Source organism: Salmo salar, chromosome 09 (genome assembly GCF_965601325.2).
Source record: "Salmo salar chromosome 09, fSalSal1, whole genome shotgun sequence".
NCBI lineage: Eukaryota > Metazoa > Chordata > Actinopteri > Salmoniformes > Salmonidae > Salmo > Salmo salar.
The window spans coordinates 52,120,439-52,142,579 of record NC_138299.1 but is presented as its reverse complement, the minus strand read 5'-3'; the positions used below and the strand labels follow the sequence as shown (position 1 = coordinate 52,142,579).

General features: G+C 43.2%; 1 protein-coding gene across 3 annotated transcripts in view; it reads left to right on the top strand.

Moving 5' to 3' along the window:
- The window catches only part of LOC106611471 (VPS39 subunit of HOPS complex), a 41,514-nt gene extending 19,894 nt beyond the window's left edge, over positions 1-21,620 (top strand). For 2 of the 3 annotated variants that reach the window (XM_045723768.2, XM_045723767.2), the window contains exons 14-24: positions 858-999; positions 3,453-3,539; positions 3,816-3,889; positions 5,113-5,329; positions 6,185-6,322; positions 10,630-10,732; positions 11,923-11,968; positions 12,516-12,665; positions 17,582-17,716; positions 18,279-18,370; positions 18,941-21,620. In XM_045723768.2, coding sequence (XP_045579724.1) covers positions 858-999; positions 3,453-3,539; positions 3,816-3,889; positions 5,113-5,329; positions 6,185-6,322; positions 10,630-10,732; positions 11,923-11,968; positions 12,516-12,665; positions 17,582-17,716; positions 18,279-18,370; positions 18,941-19,022 — 1,266 coding nt within the window. In that variant the 3' untranslated portion in view covers positions 19,023-21,620. The remainder of the gene's footprint in view (positions 1-857; positions 1,000-3,452; positions 3,540-3,815; positions 3,890-5,112; positions 5,330-6,184; positions 6,323-10,629; positions 10,733-11,922; positions 11,969-12,515; positions 12,666-17,581; positions 17,717-18,278; positions 18,371-18,940) is intronic. The other variant, XM_045723769.2, reaches the window with a different exon arrangement.
- Positions 21,621-22,141: the final 521 nt, after the last annotated feature.

Below are 22,141 nucleotides of genomic sequence, written 5' to 3'. Positions count from 1 at the left end.
TCTCGTAAAATAGCGATAATATTCCGACCGGGAGACGTCTTTTTCGTTCAAAGACTGAAAATGTAAAATGGCCTCCACGTGCACGCGCGCACCCGTCTCATTGTTCTCAGATCGACCACTATCCAAATGCGCTACTGTTTTTCAGCTATGGACTGCAAAGTCATCATTCAACGTTCTGGCGCCTTCTGAGAGCCTATGGGAGCCTTAGAAAGTGTCAAGTTACAGCAGAGATCCTCTGTTTTAATAAAGAGGGTGTAGAAGGCCAAGAAATGGTCAGAGAGGGCACTTCCTGTACAGAATCTTCTCAGGTTTTGGCCTGCCATATGAGTTCTGTTATACTCAGACACCATTCAAACAGTTTTAGAAACTTTAGGCTGTTTTCTATCCAAATCAAACAATTATATGCATATTCTAGTTTCTGGGCAGTAGTAATAACCAGATTAAATCGGGTACTTTTTTTAATCCGGATGTGAAAATACTGCCCCCTACCCTAGAGAGGTTAATCTAGTGTCTCCTCTCGCCAGACCAACGTATCCCTGGTGTCCCCTCTGTTAATCTAGTGTCTCTCTCCTCTCTCCATACCAACGTGGCCCTGATGTCCCCTGTGTTAATCTAGTGTCTCTCTCCAGACCAACGTGGCCCCTGTGTTAATCTAGTGTCTCTCTCCTCTCTCCAGACCGTGTCCCCTGTGTTAATCTAGTGTCTCTCTCCTCTCTCCAGACTAATGTGTCCCTGATGTCCCCTGTGTTAATCTAGTGTCTCCACTCCAGACCAACGTGTCCCCTGTGTTAATCTAGTGTCTCCTCTCTTCAGACCAATGTATCCCCTGTGTTAATCTAGTGTCTCTCTCCTCTCAGACCAACGTGGCCCTGGTGTCCCCTCTGTTGCGTCTGGATAATAACCACTGTCACATTGAGGAGAGTGAGTACATCCTGAAGAAGGCCCACAAGTACAGCGAGCTCATCATCCTCTATGAGAAGAAGGGCCTGCATCAGAAAGGTAATGAGCACCATCACACCTCCTCCTCCATGCTTCACGGTCTCATTGTGGGTGTATGTCTGAAGAATACTAACACTACAACTACACTACCAGTCAAAAGTTTGGACACACCTACTCATTCAAGGGTTTTTATTTTATTTTTTTACTGTTTTCTACATTGTAGAATAATAATGAAGACACATATGATATAACACGTATAGAATCATGTAGTGACCAAAAAAGTGTTAAACAAATCAAAGTATATTTGAGATTCTTCAAAGTAGCCACCCTTTGCCTTGATGGCAGCTTTGCACAATCTTGGCATTCTCTCAACCAGCTTCACCTGGAATGCTTTTCCAACAGTCTTGAATGAGTTCCCACATATGCTGAGCACTTGTTGGCTGCTTTTCCTTCACTCTGCGGTCCAACCCAAACCATCTCAATTGGGTTGAAGTCGGGTGATTGTGGAGGCCAGGTCATCTGATGCAGCACTGCATCACTCTCCTTCTTGGTCAATTAGCCCTTACACAGCCTGGAGGTGTGTTGGGTCATTGTCCTGTTGGAAAAACAAATGATAGTCCCACTAAGCGCAAATCAGATGGGATGGCGTATCGCTGCAGAATGCTGTGGTAGCCATACTGGTTAAGTGTGCCTTGAATTCTAAATAAATCACTGATAGTCACCAGCAAAGCATCCCCACACCATCACACCACCTCCTCCATGCTTTACGGTGGGAACCACAGATGTGGAGAGCATCCATTCACCTACTCTGCGTTTCACAAAGACACAGCGGTTGGAACCAAAAATCTAAATTTTGGACTCATCAGACCAAAGGACAGATTTCCACCAGTCTAATGTCCATTGCTCGTGTTTCTTGGCCATAGCAAAGTCTCTTCTTCTTATTGGTGTCCTTTAGTAGTGGTTTCTTTGCAGCATGCTGCAGCAACAGACACTTCTATACAGGCTATTGTTAAAGAGGGTGAAAGTTAAAAAATGTAGTGCAACATAACCAGTTACTGAAGTATCTGATCATCAATGAATTGGAGAAAAAAACATTTGTCTTTTAACACAGCGGCCGTATATCATCAGGTCGATCTATATGCACTTGTAAAAAAAAAATAATAATAATAATTTAATTTAAAAAATGATGGGGTGAAACTGTCATTTTCTATTTTATTCTGTGATATTGTTGTTACAAAATATATTTGTGTTGACTGTGATTAGGGTATGGGAATATAACAGTATCTGCTAGGCTAAATTAACGAACCAGGCATGCATAGCTCACCTCATGATCCTTAAAAACAAAGACAGGCCAACCTCGTGTTTCTAAAAGTGAATTCAAAAAAGGCACTGTGAAGGCATTTTTTTGTTTCATTTATTATTTAATTCTAAGTCGTTCTTTTTTTATTTAATGTACATTTTATATGGCCTAAATGTATAGGTTTGCTGTTGTTGAAATGCTGAGCTCTCATCCCAGCCTGTAGCGTGTTACAAATGCTTCAGAATTTATTTTATTAAATGGCCTTCAAATAATAATTATTATAATCTGGCCTAAATAATTCATTTTTGTTCCTTCTGAGGCTACCTGGCTTGTTCCTGACTGATTTACAGTTGGTATGCTGTTTAATGGCCTGTTGTTCCTGACTGATTTACAGTTGGTATGCTGTTTTAATGGCCTGTCGTTCCAGACTGATTTACAGTTGGTATGCTGTTTAATGGCCTGTCGTTCCAGACTGATTTACAGTTGGTATGCTGTTTAATGGCCTGTTGCGGTGCTCCATCACTTTTTTTCATGTTAAAATTATTTAAAGGAAAATGTATTCTGAAAATGTATTCCTGTAGGCTGTAGCAGTCTATAGGTAGGTAACCTAAATCAACATGTAGCAGTCTATAGGTAGGTTGCCTAAATCAACATGTAGCAGTCTATAGGTAGGTAGCCTAAATCAACATGTAGCAGTCTATAGGTAGGTAGCCTAAATCAACATGTAGCCTGTAGTGAAGTCTTGGACCCTTGTTCCGCAGAGAAGTCGTTAACCAAAGAAGTTGTGCGATCCGATTGATGAGCAAATGTCGTCCCCGCAAAACTTTACATTTGGTGATTTTTATTTTTGATATCTATTTTTTTTCTTGTCCATTCAGATGACCTAAATCTATATTATTCTTGTCTGAATTGTATTTTGTACTCGCGGACAAGCGACACATGCCCTTTTGTTCTGCATTCTCTCCCTCCCTTGTTTCTCTTCCTCCACACCTCTCCTTCACCTCTTCCTGACCCTGTGTGCGCTCCTCTGTTCCTCCCCTGAAGGTTTTCTAGGATCAGTCCACCAAGGCTAACGTTCCTCTCTTCCTCCCCCAGCCTTGCAGGTGTTGTTGGATCAGTCCACCAAGGCTAATGTTCCTCTCTTCCTCCCCCAGCCCTGCAGGTGTTGTTGGATCAGTCCACCAAGGCTAACGTTCCCCTCTTCCTCCCCCAGCCCTGCAGGTGTTGTTGGATCAGTCCACCAAGGCTAACTCTCCTCTAAAGGGACATGAGAGGACGGTGCAGTACCTCCAGAGACTGGGTGAGTTAACCTCCCAACATCAACTTAACACAGATTTTTTTTTGTGTGAACAATATTTGATTAAACATCCAAGTAAATGAACACTGGGATTGAGACATACAATAAGCTTTCCACACAGCAGAGTTCATGTGTGTATGACGACACTAACGAAGAGAAAAACCACCAGTTGATATAGAACCACATGAGTATCCTGTAACCTTTTCTACCATTCTCACACACCCAACCCCCTGTCCTCTCTGAGCGTACCATTAATCATCTCTGTTTTTGTCTCGTCAGGGATGGAGAATCTGGTCATTATCTTTGAGTTCTCTCCCTGGGTTCTGAAGATCTGTCCTGAGGACGGACTCAAGGTGAGGACATGATTGTCAGGAGTTGGAACGGTCTTTGTCCCTTACCTTAGTTGACTTGCACTGTTTGTTGGAACGTTTGCTGCGGGGAATTGCTTCCGTTCAGCCACGGGCATTAATGAGGTCGGGCAGTGATGTTGGGCGATTAGGCTTGGATCACAGTCGGCGTTCCAATTCATCCCAAAGGTGTTCGATGGGGTTGAGGTCAGGGCTCTTTGCATTCCAGTCAAGTTCTTCCACACCAATATTGACAAACCATTTCTGGAAAGACCTCGTTTTCTGTACTGGGACATTGTCATGCTGAAACAGGAAAGGGCCTTCCCCAAACTGTTGCCACAAAGTTGGAAGCACAGAATCGTCTAGAATGTCATTGTATGCTGTAGCGTTAAGATTTCCCTTCACTAGAACTAAGGGGCCCGAAACAATGAAAAACAGCCCCAGACCATTATTCATCTTCCACCAAACTTTACAGTTGGCACTATGTATGCGGTCAGGTAGCGTTCACCTAGCCTCCGTCAAACCCAGATTCGTCTGTCGGACTGTCAGATGGTGAAGCTCGGCACCCCAGAGAACGTGTTTCCTCTGCTCCAGAGTCCAATGGCGGCGAGCTTTACACCACTCCAGCCAACGCTTGGCATTGCGCATGGTGATTTTAGGGTTGTGTGCGGCTGCTGAGCCATGGAAACCCATTTCATGAAGCTCCCGACAAACAGTTATTGTGCTGACGTCGCTTCCAGAGGCAGTTTGGAACTCGGTATGAGTGTTGCAACCGAGGACAGATGGTTTTTACGCCCATCAGCACTCGGCGGTCCCGTTCTGTGAGCTTGTGTGGCCTACCACTTCGCGGCTGAGCCGTTGTTGCTTCTAGACGTTTCCACTTCACAATAAGAGCACTTACAGTTGACCAGGGCAGCTCTAGCAGGGCAGAAATTTTACGAACTGACTTGTTGGAAAGGTGGCATCCTATGACAGTACCACGTTGAAAGTCACTGAGATCTTCAGTAAGGGCCATTCTACTGCAAATGTTTGTCTATGGAGATTGCATGGATGTGTGTTCGATTTTTATACACCTGTCAGCAACGGGTGTGGCTGAAATACGCAAATTCACTAATTTGAAGGCGTGTCCAAATACTTTCGGACATGTAGTGTACATACTAAAATACATTGGTTCTCCACGATTTGGGAAAATTTTAATTAAGTGTCAATATTGTTTGTGTCTGTCCCAGATCTTTACTGAAGACCTGACGGAAGTAGAGACCCTTCCCAGAGACAAGGTCCTGAACTTCCTGAAGGAGGGTTTTAAGGAGCTGGCTGTCCCCTACCTGGAACACATCATACACGTCTGGGAGGAGACCGAGCCAGAGTTCCATAACGTCCTCATTCAGATGTACCTGGAGAGGGTCCAGGGGCTCATGAAGCAGTACCTCAACTTCCTGCCAGAGGGTAAGACCTGCTGCTACTACTACTACTACTACTACTACTACTACTATCACTAGCACAACTACTACTACTACTACTATCACTACTACTATCACTATCACTACTACTACTACTACTACTACTACTATCACTACTACTATTACCACTACTATTACTACTATTACTACTACTACTACTACTACTACTACTACTACTACTACCAGCACAGTACTGAAACAGATGTACCTGGAGAGGGTCCAGGTGCTCATGAAGCAGTACCTCAACGCCCTGCCCGAGGGTAAGATCTACTGCTACTACTACTACTACTACTACTACTACTACTACTACCAGCACAGTACTGAAACAGATGTACCTGGAGAGGGTCCAGGTGCTCATGAAGCAGTACCTCAACGCCCTGCCCGAGGGTAAGACCTACTACTACTACTACTACTACTACTACTACTACTACTACAACAACAACTACCACCACTACTACCACTACTACTACTGCTGCTACTACTACTACTACTACTACTACTACTACCTCCACTACTACTACTACTACTACCACTACCAGCACAGTACTGAAACAGATGTACCTGGAGAGGGTCCAGGTGCTCATGAAGCAGTACCTCAACTCCCTGCCAGAGGGTAAGACCAGCCAGGGGATGACTATATACACTACTGGAGGCCTGTTATCAGCCAGCCGTTATCAGCCAGCTTATTTTATTGGACAGAGAAAGCTGACAACATTTCTTTGGGGGCCAAAAGGAATATCTAGTATCATTTGATCTATAACAGAAAAAGTAGTAGCCCCAGCACACTGCCCTGAGGTACACCACAGCTGGTATCTGTCTGTTCTGTCTTCCTGTCCTGTAGGGGTTCCTGCAGTGGCTGCTGGGAAGGAGGAGGGGGACCTGGGAGAGTTTAGGAACAAGCTGCTATGTTTCCTGGAGGTCTCTACCAGCTACGAGCCTGGACGTCTTATCAGTGACTTCCCCTTTGATGGTAGGGATGGTAATGTGGGGAAATATTCGATACAGTTACATATTGTAATATTATTTTGGTGCTAGGTGGCTGTACCTGCACCGAAACTCCAGTATTGTTCATCCTATAGCTTATTCTCCATCTTCTTTTGAAAAAGTGAGCCCGACACTGAGTGTACAAAACATTATGAACACCTTCCTAGTATTGAGTTGCCCTCAGAACAACCTCAATTCATCAGGACCTGGACTCTACAAGGTGTTGAAAGCGTTCCACAGGGATGCTGGCCCATGTTGACTCCAATGCTTCCCACAGTTACCAAGTTTGCTGGATGTCCTTTGGGTGGTTAACAAGTCTTCATGCACACGGGAGACTGTTCAGCGTGAAAAACCCAGCAGCATTGCCGTTCTTGACACACTCAAAACGGTGCGCCTGGCACCTACTTCCATACCCCGTTCAAAGGCACACATACGCAATCCATGTCTCAAGTAGAGGTCGACCGATTATGATTTTTCAACACCTATACCGATTATTGGAGGACCGCGTAAAGCCGATACCGATTATTCGGCCGATTTTTAAAATGTAAAAAAAAATATATATATATATTATATATAAATAAATAAATAAATAAATTAATTAATAAATACAAATAATAATAATAATAAATACAAATAATAATAATAAATAAAAAAACAATAAAAAATATATGTAAATACTTACATAAAAAAATACTTATATTTATTTACATATAAATAAATTAATAATAAAAAATACAAAATGTTTGGGAAAAAAATAAAAATCTATATATATTTATTTATTTATTTATTTGTAATAATGATAATTACAACAATACTGAATGAACACTTATTTTAACTTAATATAATACATCAATAAAATCAATTTAGCCTCAAATAATGAAACATGTTCAATTTGGTTTAAATAATGCAAAACAAAGTGTTGGCGATTAAAGTAAAAGTGCAATATGTGCCATGTAAAAAAGCTAAGGTTTAAGTTCCTTGCTCAGAACATGAGAACATATGAAAGCTGGTGGTTCCTTTTAACATGAACCTTCAATATTCCCAGGTAAGTTTTAGGTTGTAGTTATAGGAATTATAGGACTATTTCTCTCTCTACGATTTGTATGTCATACCTTTGACTATTGGATGTTCTTATAGGCACTTTAGTATTGCCAGTGTAACAGTATAGCTTCCGTCCCTCTCCTCGCTCCTACCTGGGCTCAAACCAGGAACACATCGACAACAGCCACCCTCGAAGCAGCGTTACCAATGTAGAGGAAGGGGAAACAACTACTCCAAGTCTCAGAGCGAGTGACGTTTGAAACGCTATTAGCGCACACCCCGCTAACTAGCTAGCCATTTCACATCGGTAACACCAGCCTCATCTTGGGAGTTGATAGGCTTGAAGGGGCGGGTATAATTTGTGGAACGTTCCAACAGGAATCTGTTCCAAAAAACGTAAAGTAAAAGGTTGCCAACCAACAACGCATACAAAGTAGCAACGAATACAAACCTAGCTAACTAGCTGCCGAATAGGCATCAACTCACCACGTAGCTTATTCTTAATGTTTGTCCATAGGCAAACAGACGTGAGGACAGACATTTTTCGGAATAAACGTGATGAGTGAAAAACGCAATGAAATAGACCACTCCCTACCCGGTATCTTATTCTGCTGCTATACAACTTTTTATGCGTTGTTTTTTGGAAACCTTGTTATTTACGAAGTTTTTGGAATAGATTCCTGTTGGAACGTTCCACAAATTATACCCACCCGGGTTGAAGTCATAAACAGCGCAATGCTTGAAGCACAGCGAAGGGCTGCTGGCAAAACGCACGAAAGTGCTGTCTGAATGAATGCGTACGAGCCTGCTGGTGCCTACCATCGCTCAGTCAGACTGCTCTATCAAATAATAGACTTAATTATAACATAATAAACACACAGAAATACGAGCCTTAGCTCATTAATATGGTCGAATCCGGAAACAAAACGTTTTTTTTTCTTTCAGTGAAATACGGAACCGTTCCGTATTTTATCTAGCCAGGCAGCCCAAACTGTTGCATATACCCTGACTCTGCGTGCAATGAACGCTAGAGATGTGACACAATTTCATGTTAGCAGGCAATATTAACTAAATATGTAGGTTTAAAAATATATACTTGTTTTTTGATTTTAAAGAAGGGCATTGATGTTTATGGTTAGGTACATTGGTGCAACGACAGTGCTTTTTTCACAAATGCGCTTGTTAAATCATCACCCGTTTGGCGAAAATAGTCTATGATTCAATGATAAATTAACAGGCACCGCATCGATTATATGCAACGCAAGACACGTTAGATAAACTAGTAATATCATCAACCATGTGTAGGTAACTAGTGATTATGTTAAGATTGATAGTTTTTTAAAAGATAAGTTTAATGCTAGCTAGCAACTTACCTTGGCTTCTTGCTGCCCTCGCATAACAGGTAGTCAGCCTGCCATGCAGGCTCCTCGTGCGTTGGATTAGTAACCTGAAGGTTGCAAAAACGAATCCCCGAATCCCCCCTGAACAAGGCAGATAACCCCCGTTCCTAGGCCGTCATTGAAAATAAGAATGTGTTCTTAATCTGACTTGCCTAGTTAAATAAAGGTGTAAAAAACTGTGTTTTAGTGAACAATATGTTTGAAACATCAAATCACAATAAAATCGCAGTATCTAATTGCAATACATAGAGAATCGCGAGAATCGCAAGACATAGAGAATCGCGAGAATCGCAAGACATAGAGAATCGCGAGAATCGCAAGACATAGAGAATCGCGAGAATCGCAAGACATAGAGAATCGCGAGAATCGCAAGACATAGAGAATCGCGAGAATCGCAAGACATAGAGAATCGCGAGAATCGCAAGACATACCGTGAGGGGGAAAAAGTATTTGATCCCCTGCTGATTTTGTACGTTTGCCCACTGATAAAGAAATGATCAGTCTATAATTTTAACTAATCACTCGTTAACTACACATGGTTGATGATATTGCTAGGTGAACTAGCTTGTCCTGCGTTGCATATAATCAATGTGGTGCCTGTTAATCTATCATTGAAACAAAGCCTACTTCGCCAAACGGGGGATGATTTAACAAAAGTGCATTTCGCGAAAAAAGCACAATCGTTGCACGAATGTACCTACCCATAAACATCAATGCCTTTCTTAAAATCAATACACAGAAGTATATTTTTTTTAAACTGCATATTTAGTTGAAATAAATTCATGTTAGCAGGCAATATTAACTAGGGAAATTGTGTCACTTCTCTTGCGTTCATTGCACGCAGAGTCAGGGTATATGCAGCAGTTTGGGCCGCCTGGCTCGTTGAGAACTAATTGCCAGAATTTTACATAATTATGACATAACATTGAAGGTTGTGCAACGTAACAGCAATATTTAGACTTAGGGATGCCACCCGTTAGATAAAATACGGAACGGTTCCGTATTTCACTGAAAGATTAAATTATAGTTTCCGGATTTTACCATATTAATGACCAAAGGCTCGTATTTCTGTGTTTTATTATATTATAATTAAGTCTGATTTTATATTTGATAGAACAGTCTGACTGAGCGGTGGTAGGCACCAGCAGGCTCGTAAGCATTCATTCAAAACTTACTGCGTTTGCCAGCAGCTCTTAGCAATGCTTGATGCACAGCGCTGTTTGACTTCAAGCCTATCAACTCCCGAGATTAGGCTGGAAATACTATAGTGCCTATAAGAACATCCAATAGTCAAAGGTATATGAAATACAAATGGTATAGAGAGAAATAGTCCTATAACTACAATCTAAAACTTCTTAACTGGGAATATTGAACCACCAGCTTTCATATGTTCTGAGCAAGGAACTTAAACGTTAGCTTTTTTACATGGCAGATATTGCACTTCTACTTTCTTCTCCAACACTGTGTTTTTGTATTTTTTTAAACAAATTGAGCATGTTTCATTATTTATTTGAGACTAAGTAGATTTATTTATGTATTAGTTAAAATAAAAATGTTCATTGTTCATTCAGTATTGTTGTAATTGTCATTATTACCAACAAAAAAAATTGTGTGTGTGCGTATAAATAAAAATCGGCCGATTCATCGGTATCGTTTTTTTTTTTTGTCCTCCCAATAATCGGTATCGACGTTGAAAAATCATTATCGGTCGACCTCTAGTTCTAATATACCATAACCTTTTGCTAAAATGAGGAAAAATTCTCAGCAATGGGATTAGCTATGCTAGTTAGCAACGACGCTGGTCTCATGACGCTTCCGCACCCTGGGTGTCTTCAACCTAGCCATGTCATTTGTCTGTCAGGTCTTCTGGAGGAGCGGGCCCTGCTGCTGGGTCGCATGGGGAAACATGAACAGGCCCTCTTCATCTACGTACACGTCCTGAAGGACACACACATGGCAGAAGAGTGAGTAGTTTTATATATATATATATATATATATATATATATATATATATATATATATATATATATATATATATATATATATACACACACACACACGGTTGGTTAGCCTTTATTCCCCTCTGAAGTCTACTGAGACGCTTGTGCCGACAGGGAAAGGAGCCTTGGTGGGGGCTTGGGAAATGGGGAGGAGATTTAACACTTGCTCTTGCATCATGTGACCCCCCCCAAATAATCCTGGGACCAGTGTACATTATTGCAAGTTGAACAGCATTTGAACTTGAAACATGACCGCCAAGGAGGTGACCAAGAACCCGATGGTCACTCTGACAGAGCTCCAGAGTTCCTCTGTGGAGATGGCGGAATCTTCCAGAAGGACAACCATCTCTGCAGCACTCCATCAATCAGGCCTTTATGGTAGAGTGACCAGACGGAAGCCACTCCTCAGTAAAAGGTACATGACAGCCCGCTTGGAGTTTGCCAAAAGGCACCTTAAGGACTCAATGAGAAACAAGATTCTCTGGTCTGATGTAACCAAGATTGAACTCTTTGGCCTGAATGCGGGTCCTTAGATCTTCTCTTCTAGTTGGATTGAGAAGGTGAGGAGATGGGAGGAATAACGGAAAAACTCAGAGAGAACCAGGGACTGTTTTTTTTGTTTTGCTATTACAGTTCCTCATGTGGTCACAGTGGGGGGGAAACAGAGATGACCAGAGTGTCGCTTTAAAACAGCCTGTAAGAATGAATGGAATAACATATTTTTGGTGGTGTTTCCTCAATGTTTAACCCGTCACAGCCAACAGTATGATGCACAATGTGACAGCTCACCAGATCCTGATGTTATGTCCCTGATGGTCGTTTCTGCCTTTTCCTTCGTCTCTCCTCACTTCAGTCTGCAACTTTCCCCAAAATCCCTTTTTTCAGAAATCCTGTTTTAGAGGAATTCCAGGTTTCCTGCTTATTCCCTCCTGATTCTGGGAATCTTCCAATCAGGATTTCTGGAAAACATGTCAATTTTGGGAAAGTTACAGGAATTTTGCAACCTTTTACTGAGGAGTGAGTAGGAATGCAGAAAGTCTCCCACTAAAACATCCAACCAGCCATTTAACAACAACATGCTGATTCAAAACACTCGTTGTGAGTTGTCACGTGTTATCTCACTCCAAGCTGATTTTGTGTTGCTCTCCCCTCAGGTACTGTCATAGGCATTATGACAAAGAGACGGACAGAAACCAAGATGTGAGTAACCCCTTATGACTGACGCATACCTACATACCTGCCTTGTTAACCCTCCGTCTGTTAACCCAGTGGTGCTATGATACAGGTGTACCTGTCTGTTAACCCAGTGGCGTTATGATACAGGTGTACCTGTCTGTTAACCCAGTGGTGTTATGATACAGGTGTACCTGTCTGTTAACCCAGTGGTGTTATGATACAGGTGTACCTGTCTGTTAACCCAGTGGCGTTATGATACAGGTGTACCTGTCTGTTAACCCAGTGGCGTTATGATACAGGTGTACCTGTCTGTTAACCCAGTGGCGTTATGATACAGGTGTACCTGTCTGTTAACCCAGTGGCGTTATGATACAGGTGTACCTGTCTGTTAACCCAGTGGCGTTATGATACAGGTGTACCTGTCTGTTAATAACCATGGGGTGCTATGATACAGGTGTACCTGTCTGTTAATAACCCAGTGGCGCTATGATACAGGTGTACCTGTCTGTTAACCCAGTGGCGTTATGATACAGGTGTACCTGTCTGTTAACCCAGTGGCGTTATGATACAGGTGTACCTGTCTCTACTGCGCATGTACCTGTCCCCTCCTGACGTCCACTGTCTTGGGCCAATCAAAATGGAGCTGTTGGAGCCACAGGCCAATCTAATGGCAGCTCTACATGTCCTGGAGCTTCACCACAGCAAACTGAATACAACTAAGGTAGGCTGCACCACACCACAGCAAGGTGAGTACAACTAAGGTAGGCTGCACCACACCACAGCAAACTGAATACAACTAAGGTAGGCTGCACCACACCACAGCAAGATGAATACAACTAAGGTAGGCTGCACCACACCACAGCAAGGTGAATACAACTAAGTTAGGCTGCACCACACCACAGCAAGGTGAATACAACTAAGGTAGGCTGCACCACACCACAGCAAGGTGAATACAACTAAGGTAGGCTGCACCACACCACAGCAAACTGAATACAACTAAGTTAGGCTGCACCACACCACAGCAAGGTGAATACAAATTTTTTAGGCTGCACCACGCCACAGCCAGATGAATACAACTAAGGTAGGCTGCACCACACCACAGCCAGGTGAATACCACTAAGGTTGGCTGCACCACACCACAGCCAGGTGAATACCACTAAGGTAGGCTGCACCACACCACAGCCAGGTGAATACCACTAAGGTAGGCTGCACCACACCACAGCCAGGTGAATACCACTAAGGTAGGCTGCACCACAGCACAGCCAGGTGAATACCACTAAGGTAGGCTGCAACACACCACAGCCAGGTGAATACCACTAAGGTAGACTGCACCACACCACAGCCAGGTGAATACCACTAAGGTAGGCTGCACCACTAAGTTCAGAAGCCAACTATCTGACCAGTACAGAACCTCCATGTTTCTGACTGGTTTGTTTCATTTTTAATCCGTTTTAGAATAAGGCTGTAACATAACAAAATGTGGAAAGAAATCAAGGGGTCTGAATACTTTCAGAATACACTGAACAAAAATATAAACGTAACATGTTAAGTATTGGTCCCGCGTTTCATGAGCTGAAATAAAAGATCCCAGAAATTTTCCGTACACACAAAAAGCTTATTTCTCTCAAATGTTTTGTGCACAAATTTGTTTTACATCCCTGTTAGTGAGCATTTCTCTTTGGCCAAGATAATCCATCCACCTGACAGGTGTGGCATATCAAGAAGCTGATTAAACAGCATGATAATTATGCAGGTGCGCCTTGTGCTGGGGACAATAAAAGGCCATTATAAAATGTTCAGTTTTGTCACACAACACAATGCCACAGATGTCTCAAGTTTTGAAGGACTGCAGGAATGTCCATCAGAGAATTGAATGTTAATTTCTCATTTCCCCAAAATCGTTTTAGAACGTTGCATTACGTCCAAACGGCCTCACAACCGCAGACCACTTGTATGGCGGCGAGCGGTTTGTTACTGTCAACGTTGTGAACAGAGTGCCCCCATGGTGGCGGTGGGGTTATGGTATGGGGCAGGCATAAGCTATGGACAACGAACACAATTGCATTTTATCGATGGCAATTTGAATGCACAGAGATACCGTGAAGAGATCCTGAGGCCTATTGTCGTGCCATTCATCCGTGTTCCAGTTCCCGCCAATATCCAGAAACTGCCCATTTGTGACCAACAGATATATTTAAACTGACAGATTTTTTTTCTTCTGAACTGTAACTCAGTAAAATCTTTGAAATTGTTGCATGTTGTTCAGTATATATGACACACAGATAGGGAGAGATGGACATGCATGCATACAGACATACGGACGGACGGATGGATGGATACCGGGGGGAGAGATAACTATTGAAACCCGTCTAGGGTAACATCTGGTGAAATTGCAGAGTGCTAAATTCGAAATACTCATAATAAACATTCATAAAATATACAAGTGTTATACATCGGTTTAAAGATTAACTTCTTGTTAATCCAGCCGCTGTGTCAGATTTCAAAAAGGCTTTACGGCGAAAGCACACCACGCGATTAACTGAGGACAGCGCCCCGCTTACAAACTTTTTCCAACCAAGTAGATTAGTCACGAAAGTCAGAAATAGCAATAAAATGAATCACTTTGATCTTCGTATGGTTGCACTCACAAGACTCCATGTTACACAAATGTTTGTTTTGTTCGGTAAAGTCTCTCTTTATATCCAAAAACTCTGTTTTGCTGGCGCGTTTTGTTCAGTAATCCACTGGCTCAAAGGCGGTCACAACAGGCAGACGAATAGATCCAAATAGTACCGGTAAGGTTTATCGAAACATGTCAAACGATGTTTTTTTATTAATCCTCAGGTTGTCTATTGTCTTTATAATCAATAATATTTCAACTGGACAATAGCGTATTCAATACAAAGGAAAAAGAACGGAGGGCGCGCTCCCGGTCGTGCGCGCAAAAAGCTCTTGTTCATTTGACCGACCACTCAGAAAATGTTGTTATTCTTGATCATTTTTCAGAATAAAATCCTGAAACAATGTCTAAAGACTGTTGACATCTAGTGGAAGCCATAGGAACTAGGTCCCATCCATTTATATGGTGGATAGGCTTTCAATGGAAAAACACTAAATTCAAAAGAATGCCACTTCCTGGATGGATTTTCCTCAGGTTTTCGCCTGCCATATCAGTTTTGTTATACTCACAGGCATTATTTTAACAGTTTTGGAAACTTTAGAGTGTCTTCTATCCAATATTACCATGCATATCCTAGCTTCTGGCCTGAATGACAGGCAGTTTACTTTGGGCACGCTTTTCATCCGGACATCAAAATACTGCCCCCTACCCCAGAGAGGTTAAAGACTATCAGAACCCACTGGATTCTCCAATTACATTGAATGAACTACAGGATAAAATACAAATCCTCCAACCCAAAAAGGCCTGTGGTGTTGATGGTATCCTCAATGAAATTATAAAATATACAGACCACAAATTCCAATTGGCTATACTTAAACTCTTTAACATCATCCTTAGCTCTGGCATTTTCCCCAATATTTGGAACCAAGGACTGATCACCCCAATCCACAAAAATGGAGACGAGCAATAACTATCGTGGGATATGTGTCAACCTTGGTAAAGTCCTCTGCATTATCATTAACAGCAGACTCATACATTTCCTCAGTGAAAACAATGTACTGAGCAAATGTCAAATTGGCTTTTTACCAAATTACTGTACGACAGACCACGTATTCACCCTACACACCCTAACTGACAAACAAACAAACCAAAACAAAGGTGAAGTCTTCTCATTCTTTGTTGATTTCAAAAACGCTTTTGACTCAATTTGGCATGAAGGTCTGCTATACAAATTGATGGAAAGTGGTGTTGGGGGGAAAAACATACAATATTATAAAATCCATGTACACAAACAACAAGTGTGCGGTTAAAATGTGAAAAAACACTTCTTCCCACAGGGCCGTGGGGTGAGACAGGGATATAACTTAAGCCCCACCCTCTTCAACATATATATCAACGAATTGGCGAGGGCATTAGAACAGTCTGCAGCACCCGGCCTCACCCTACTAGAATCTGTAGTCAAATGTCTACGGTTTGCTGATGATCTGGTGCTTTTGTCCCCAACCATGGAAGGGCCTACAGCAGCACCTAGATCTTCAATAATAATCAATAATAATAATCAATAATTTTGCTCTTTATTTAACCATCTTATGTATAAAACCTTATTTGTTCATCAAAAATTCGGAATTATTCACCACAGGTTAATGAGAAGGGTGTGCTTCAAAGGATGCACATAACTCTGCATTGTTGGGTTGTATTGGAGAGAGTGTCAGTCTTAAATCATTTTCCACACATAGTCTGTGCCTGTATTTAGTTTTCATGCTAGTGAGGGCCGAGAATCCACTCTCACATAGGTACGTGGTTGCAAAGGGCATCAGTATCTTAACAGCATGATTTGCCAAGGCAGGATACTCTGAGCGCAGCCCAATCCAGAAATCTGGCAGTGGCTTCTGATTAAATTCAATTTTCACAGAACCGCTTGTTGCAATTTCGATGAGGCGCTCTTGTCCAGATATCGGTAAGTGGACTGGAGGCAGGTCATGAAAGAGATAATGAATCCAGTTTTTTGTGTCGTCCGTTTGGGAAAGTACCTGCGTAATTGCGCACCCAACTCACTCAGGTGCTTCGCTATATCACATTTGACATTGTCTGTAAGCTTGAGTTCATTTGCACACAAAAAAATCATACAATGATGGAACGACCTGTGTGTTGTCCTTGTTACTGCAGACAGAGAAGAGCTCCAACTTCTTAGCCTCAATTTTGTCCCGCGCATTGAATATAGTTGCAGAGAGTCCCTGTAATCCTAGATTCAGATCATTCAGGTGAGAAAAAACATCACCCAGATAGGCCAGTCATATGAGAAACTCGTCATCATGCAAGAAACTCGTCATCATGCAAGAGGTCAGACAAGTGAAAATGATGGTCAGTAAAGAAACTTTAAGCTCGTCTCTCAATTTAAAAAAAACGTGTCAATACGTTGCCCCTTGATAACCAGTGCACTTCTGTATGTTGTAAAAGCGTTACATGGTCGCTGCCCATATCATTGCATAGTGCAGAAAATACAGGAGAGTTCAGGGGCCTTGCTTTAACAAAGTTAACCATTTTCACTGTAGTGTCCAAAAAGTCTTTCAAGCTGTCAGGCATTCCCTTGGCAGCAAGAGCCTCTTGGTGGATGCTGCAGTGGACCCAAGTGGCGTCGGGAGCAACTGCTTGCACGCGCGTTACCACTCCACTATGTCTCCCTGTCATGGCTTTTGCTCCATCATTACAGATACCAACATGAGCAGCAGCTACGTTTGGCTCCATACGGACCGTTAGTGGAATTCCCGCGAGAGTGTAATGGTTAATGTGATTGGATGTTAATTATTTGACTAGGCTACCTGTATTTGACATTGTGTTGTTATTTCGCTGAACACTAGATGGTTTAATTTAATTTTTGCCAGTGAAACTATATTATAGGTACTATATAGCTAAACTATATATCTCCACCAGGCCATCGACCTTCTGCCAGCCAACACTGATCATTATGGTCCAGGTCTATAAGTAAACTATCTATCTATATTATATATCTCCACCAGGCCATCGACCTGCTGCCAGCCAACACTCAGATCAGAGAAATCCGTGTGTTCTTGGAGAGTGTTCTGGAGGAGAAGGCTCAGAGGAAACGTTTTGACCAGGTCCTCAAGAGTCTGCTGCAGGCCGAGTTCCTACGGGTGAGAGAGAGAGAGAGACGCTCTGTGTGTTGGTGTCGTGTCCTCTATAACTGTCCTCTACCAGACTCTTTTTCAAAACTTCAGAGAGAAGCCAAGAGGATTAAGGAAAGAGCTTCCTCCCTTCTGATGTTTGAAGAGAGGATTAAGGGAAGAGCTTCCTCCTTTCTGATTGAGGAGAAGGTTAAGGAAAGGGCTTCCTCCCTTCTGATGTTTGAAGAGAAGGTTAAGGAAAGAGCTTCCTCCTTTCTGATTGAGGAGAAGGTTAAGGAAAGAGCTTCCTCCCTTCTGATGTTTGAAGAGATGGTTAAGGAAAGAGCTTCCTCCTTTCTGATGTTTGAAGAGAAGGTTAAGGAAAGAGCTTCCTCCTTTCTGATTGAGGAGAAGGTTAAGGAAAGAGCTTCCTCCCTTCTGATGTTTGAAGAGAAGATTAAGGAAAGAGCTTGCTTCTCTCTGGCGTTTTGAAAAAGAGGCAGGTGAAGGAAAGAGGACGCGAGCAACAAGGAACTACCTTTGAGATTCAACCCTGATGTTTGTCTTTGGTCTGTCTGACGTGTGTGTTTAGGTCCAGGAGGAGCGTATCTTCCACCAACAGGTGAAGTGTATCATCACAGAGGAAAAGACCTGCAGGGTCTGTAAGAAGAAGATAGGAAACAGGTAAACTTTTTTATTTAACCCTTATTTTCCCTGGTAAATTGACTGAGAACATATTCTCATTTACTGCCACGACCTGGGGAATAGTTACAGGGATAAATGAGCTAATTGGAAGCTGGGGATGATTAGGTGACCATGATGGTATTGGGACTTTAGCCTGGACACCAGGGTTAACACCCCTACTCTTACAATAAGTGCCAGAGAGTCAGGACACCCGTTTAACATCCCATCTGAAAGACGGCACCCTACACAGGGCAGTGTCCCCAATCACTGCCCTGGGGTATTGGGATATTTTTTTTTAGACCAGAGGAAAGAGTGCTTCCTACTGTCCCTCCAACACCACTTCCAGCAGCATCTGGTCTCCCATCCAGGGACTAAACAGAACCAACCCTGCTTAGCTTCAGAAGCGAGCCAGTAGTGGGATGCAGGGTGGCATTCTGCTGGCTATACTAATATCAATGCTTTATAAACACTTATAACTATGTAATAGATCCTTTTATGTGATAAAACCTGTTGAAAATATGTAGTGAAGGCTGTCTATATACTAAAACACTTGTTGTCTGTCCTGTCCAGCGCCTTCGCCAGGTATCCCAATGGTGTTGTAGTTCATTATTTCTGCTGTAAGGACCGAGCGGTGTGTCCTACGGAGCAGTGACGCAGCTATCGCCCCCGCCTGGACGCAAAGCACTCTGGGATACTAACAGACCAGACCGCCGTGTACTAAAATGACAGAATTGTTCCCTCCTGTGGACTAAATGTTCCTAGCAGCACCCTGGAATGCTGGTTTGAAACTACATCACAGCAGCTGGGATATTCAGGAGGAGAGAGGACTCCTCCATCTCTGGAACTCTAGCGGCTTCTCTCTGGAACAGCTACCTATTCTGCCCCACAACGCCAGTTACCTATTCTGCCCCACAACCCCAGCTACCTATTTTGCCCCACAACCCCAGCTACCTATTTTGCCCCACAACCCCAGCTACCTATTTTGCCCCACAACCCCAGCTACCTATTTTGCCCCACAACCCCAGCTACCTATTCTGCCCCACAACCCCAGCTACCTATTCTGCCCCACAACCCCAGCTACCTATTCTGCCCCACAACCCCAGCTACCTATTCTGCCCCACAACCCCAGCTACCTATTCTGCCCCACAACCCCAGCTACCTATTCTGCCCCACAACCCCAGCTACCTATTCTGCCCCACAACCCCAGCTACCTATTCTGCCCCACAATCCCAGCTACCTATTCTGCCCCACAACCCCAGCTACCTATTCTGCCCCACAACCCCAGCTACCTATTCTGCCCCACAACCCCAGCTACCTATTCTGCCCCACAACCCCAGCTACCTATTCTGCCCCACAACCCCAGCTACCTATTCTGCCCCACAACCCCAGCTACCTATTCTGCCCCACAACCCCAGCTACCTATTCTGCCCCACAACCCCAGCTACCTATTCTGCCCCACAACCCCAGCTACCTATTCTGCCCCACAACCCCAGCTACCTGTTCTGCCCCACAACCCCAGCTACCTGTTTTGCCCCACAACCCCAGCTACCTGTTTTGCCCCACAACCCCAGCTACCTGTTTTGCCCCACAACCCCAGCTACCTGTTTTGCCCCACAACCCCAGCTACCTGTTTTGCCCCACAAACCCCAGACATCTATTCTGCCCCACAAACCCAGCCATCTATTCTGCCCCACAAACCCAGCCATCTATTCTGCCCCACAAACCCAGCTACCTATTCTGCCCCACAACCCCAGCTACCTATTCTGCTCCACAACCCCAGTTACCTGCTACCTATTCTGCCCCACAAACCCAGCTACCTATTCTGCTCCACAACCCCAGCCACCTGCTAAACTATAGTACCTGTAGCTATTCTACCAACTACTCTGCTACAGTAACTACAAACAGGAGGATCTGTTTCTGTTAGCTTTGGAAGAGACTGGAGACATGGAGATGTAGGAAAGAGATCTTCACAACAACGGAGCCTGTTTCTGTCCGTATTGTTAGATTTAACCTGTAGCCTGTATGAGAGGACGGTTCAAGTCTGAATGATCAGAACAGGCACTGCTGTTGTCTGTTTCTCTGCTGCCTCTCCCTCACTCCCTCATTCCCTCCTCTTCTCTCCCTCATTCCCTCCTCTTCTCTTCCTCACTCCCTCCTCTTCTCTCCCCTCACTCCCTCCTCTTCTCTCCCCTCACTCCCTCCTCTTCTCTCCCCTCACTCCCTCCTCTTCTCTCCCCTCACTCCCTCCCTCCTCTTCTCTCCCCTCACTCCCTCCCTCCTCTTCTCTCCCCTCACTCCCTCCCTCCTCTTCTCTCCCCTCACTCCCTCCCTCCTCTTCTCTCCCCTCACTCACTCACTCCCTCCAATTCTCTCCCCTCACTCACTCACTCCCTCCAATTCTCTCTCTCATCCTCAGACTACTCAGTACGCTACAGAGATTACATAGACTAACTCTTCTTCTCTGATGCCTTGTGTGACTTTTAAGAATGTACTTAAAAGCAGCCATTTTCTTTTCGGTTAGCGTGTGTTTCTGAGGGAATGGTTTTCATGTTTTCGGTTAGCGTGTGTTTCTGAGGGAATGGTTTTCATGTTTTCGGTTAGCGTGTGTTTCTGAGGGAATGGTTTTCAATGCTTTCGGTTAGCGTGTGTTTCTGAGGGAATGGTTTTCAATGCTTTCAGTTAGCATGTGTTTCTGAGGGAATGGTTTTCAATGTTTTCAGTTAGCCTGTGTTTCTGAGGGAATGGTTAAAAAAACAGACTTCAGATTCAAATGTAACGACTCCATTTCTAGCATGGTTCATGTGCATAAACACTTTTTTTTTTTTTTTTTTTTTTTAGATCAGCTGCAGCGATATAACCTCTTCTGAAAGCTCTTGAGACTAAACTGTATTTGGAAGTAGATCCACAGTTTCAGAATTCATCTTTATATTGATTGATACAATATTATGTCAGCAGCTCAACCCATGTTTCCTTATTCCAGAAGTGATCGGGGGAAATGGTTCTGTCTTTATCATGCGTTTAGTCTATTTAAGATGTTTTGTATGTCAGATTTGGAATGAAAGTTTAAGATATGGAGTGAATCCCGAATGGCACCATACTCCCTTTATTAGTGCACTACTATATAGCCCTGTAGGGTTCTGGTGAAAAGTAGTGCACTATATAGGGAATAGGGTGCCATTTTGGGATGCATACATTAATATATGTCACAGTTGTATCCTCGCAACATTGTAATTAAATACGTGAAGCATCAGCCAACCACCCATCTGTTTGTTATTGAAGGTCTAGCTAGCTATACTCAACCAACCGCCCATCTGTTATTGAACATCTAGCTAGCTATACTCAACCAACCGCCCATCTGTTATTGAACATCTAGCTAGCTATACTCAACCAACCGCCCATCTGTTATTGACAATCTAGCTAGCTACACTCAACCAACCGCCCATCTGTTATTGAACGTCTAGCTAGCTATACTCAACCAACCACCCATCTGTTTATTGAAGGTCTAGCTAGCTATACTCAACCAACCACCCATCTGTTTATTGAAGGTCTAGCTAGCTATACTCAACCAACCGCCCATCTGTTATTGAACATCTAGCTAGCTATACTCAACCAACTGCCCATCTGTTTGTTATTGAAGGTCTAGCTAGCTATACTCAACCAACCACCCATCTGTTATTGAAGGTATATAGCTAGCTATACTCAACCAACCGCCCATCTGTTTGTTATTGAAGGTCTAGCTAGTGTCGTGTCTTTGGCTATGCCGGATTAAGT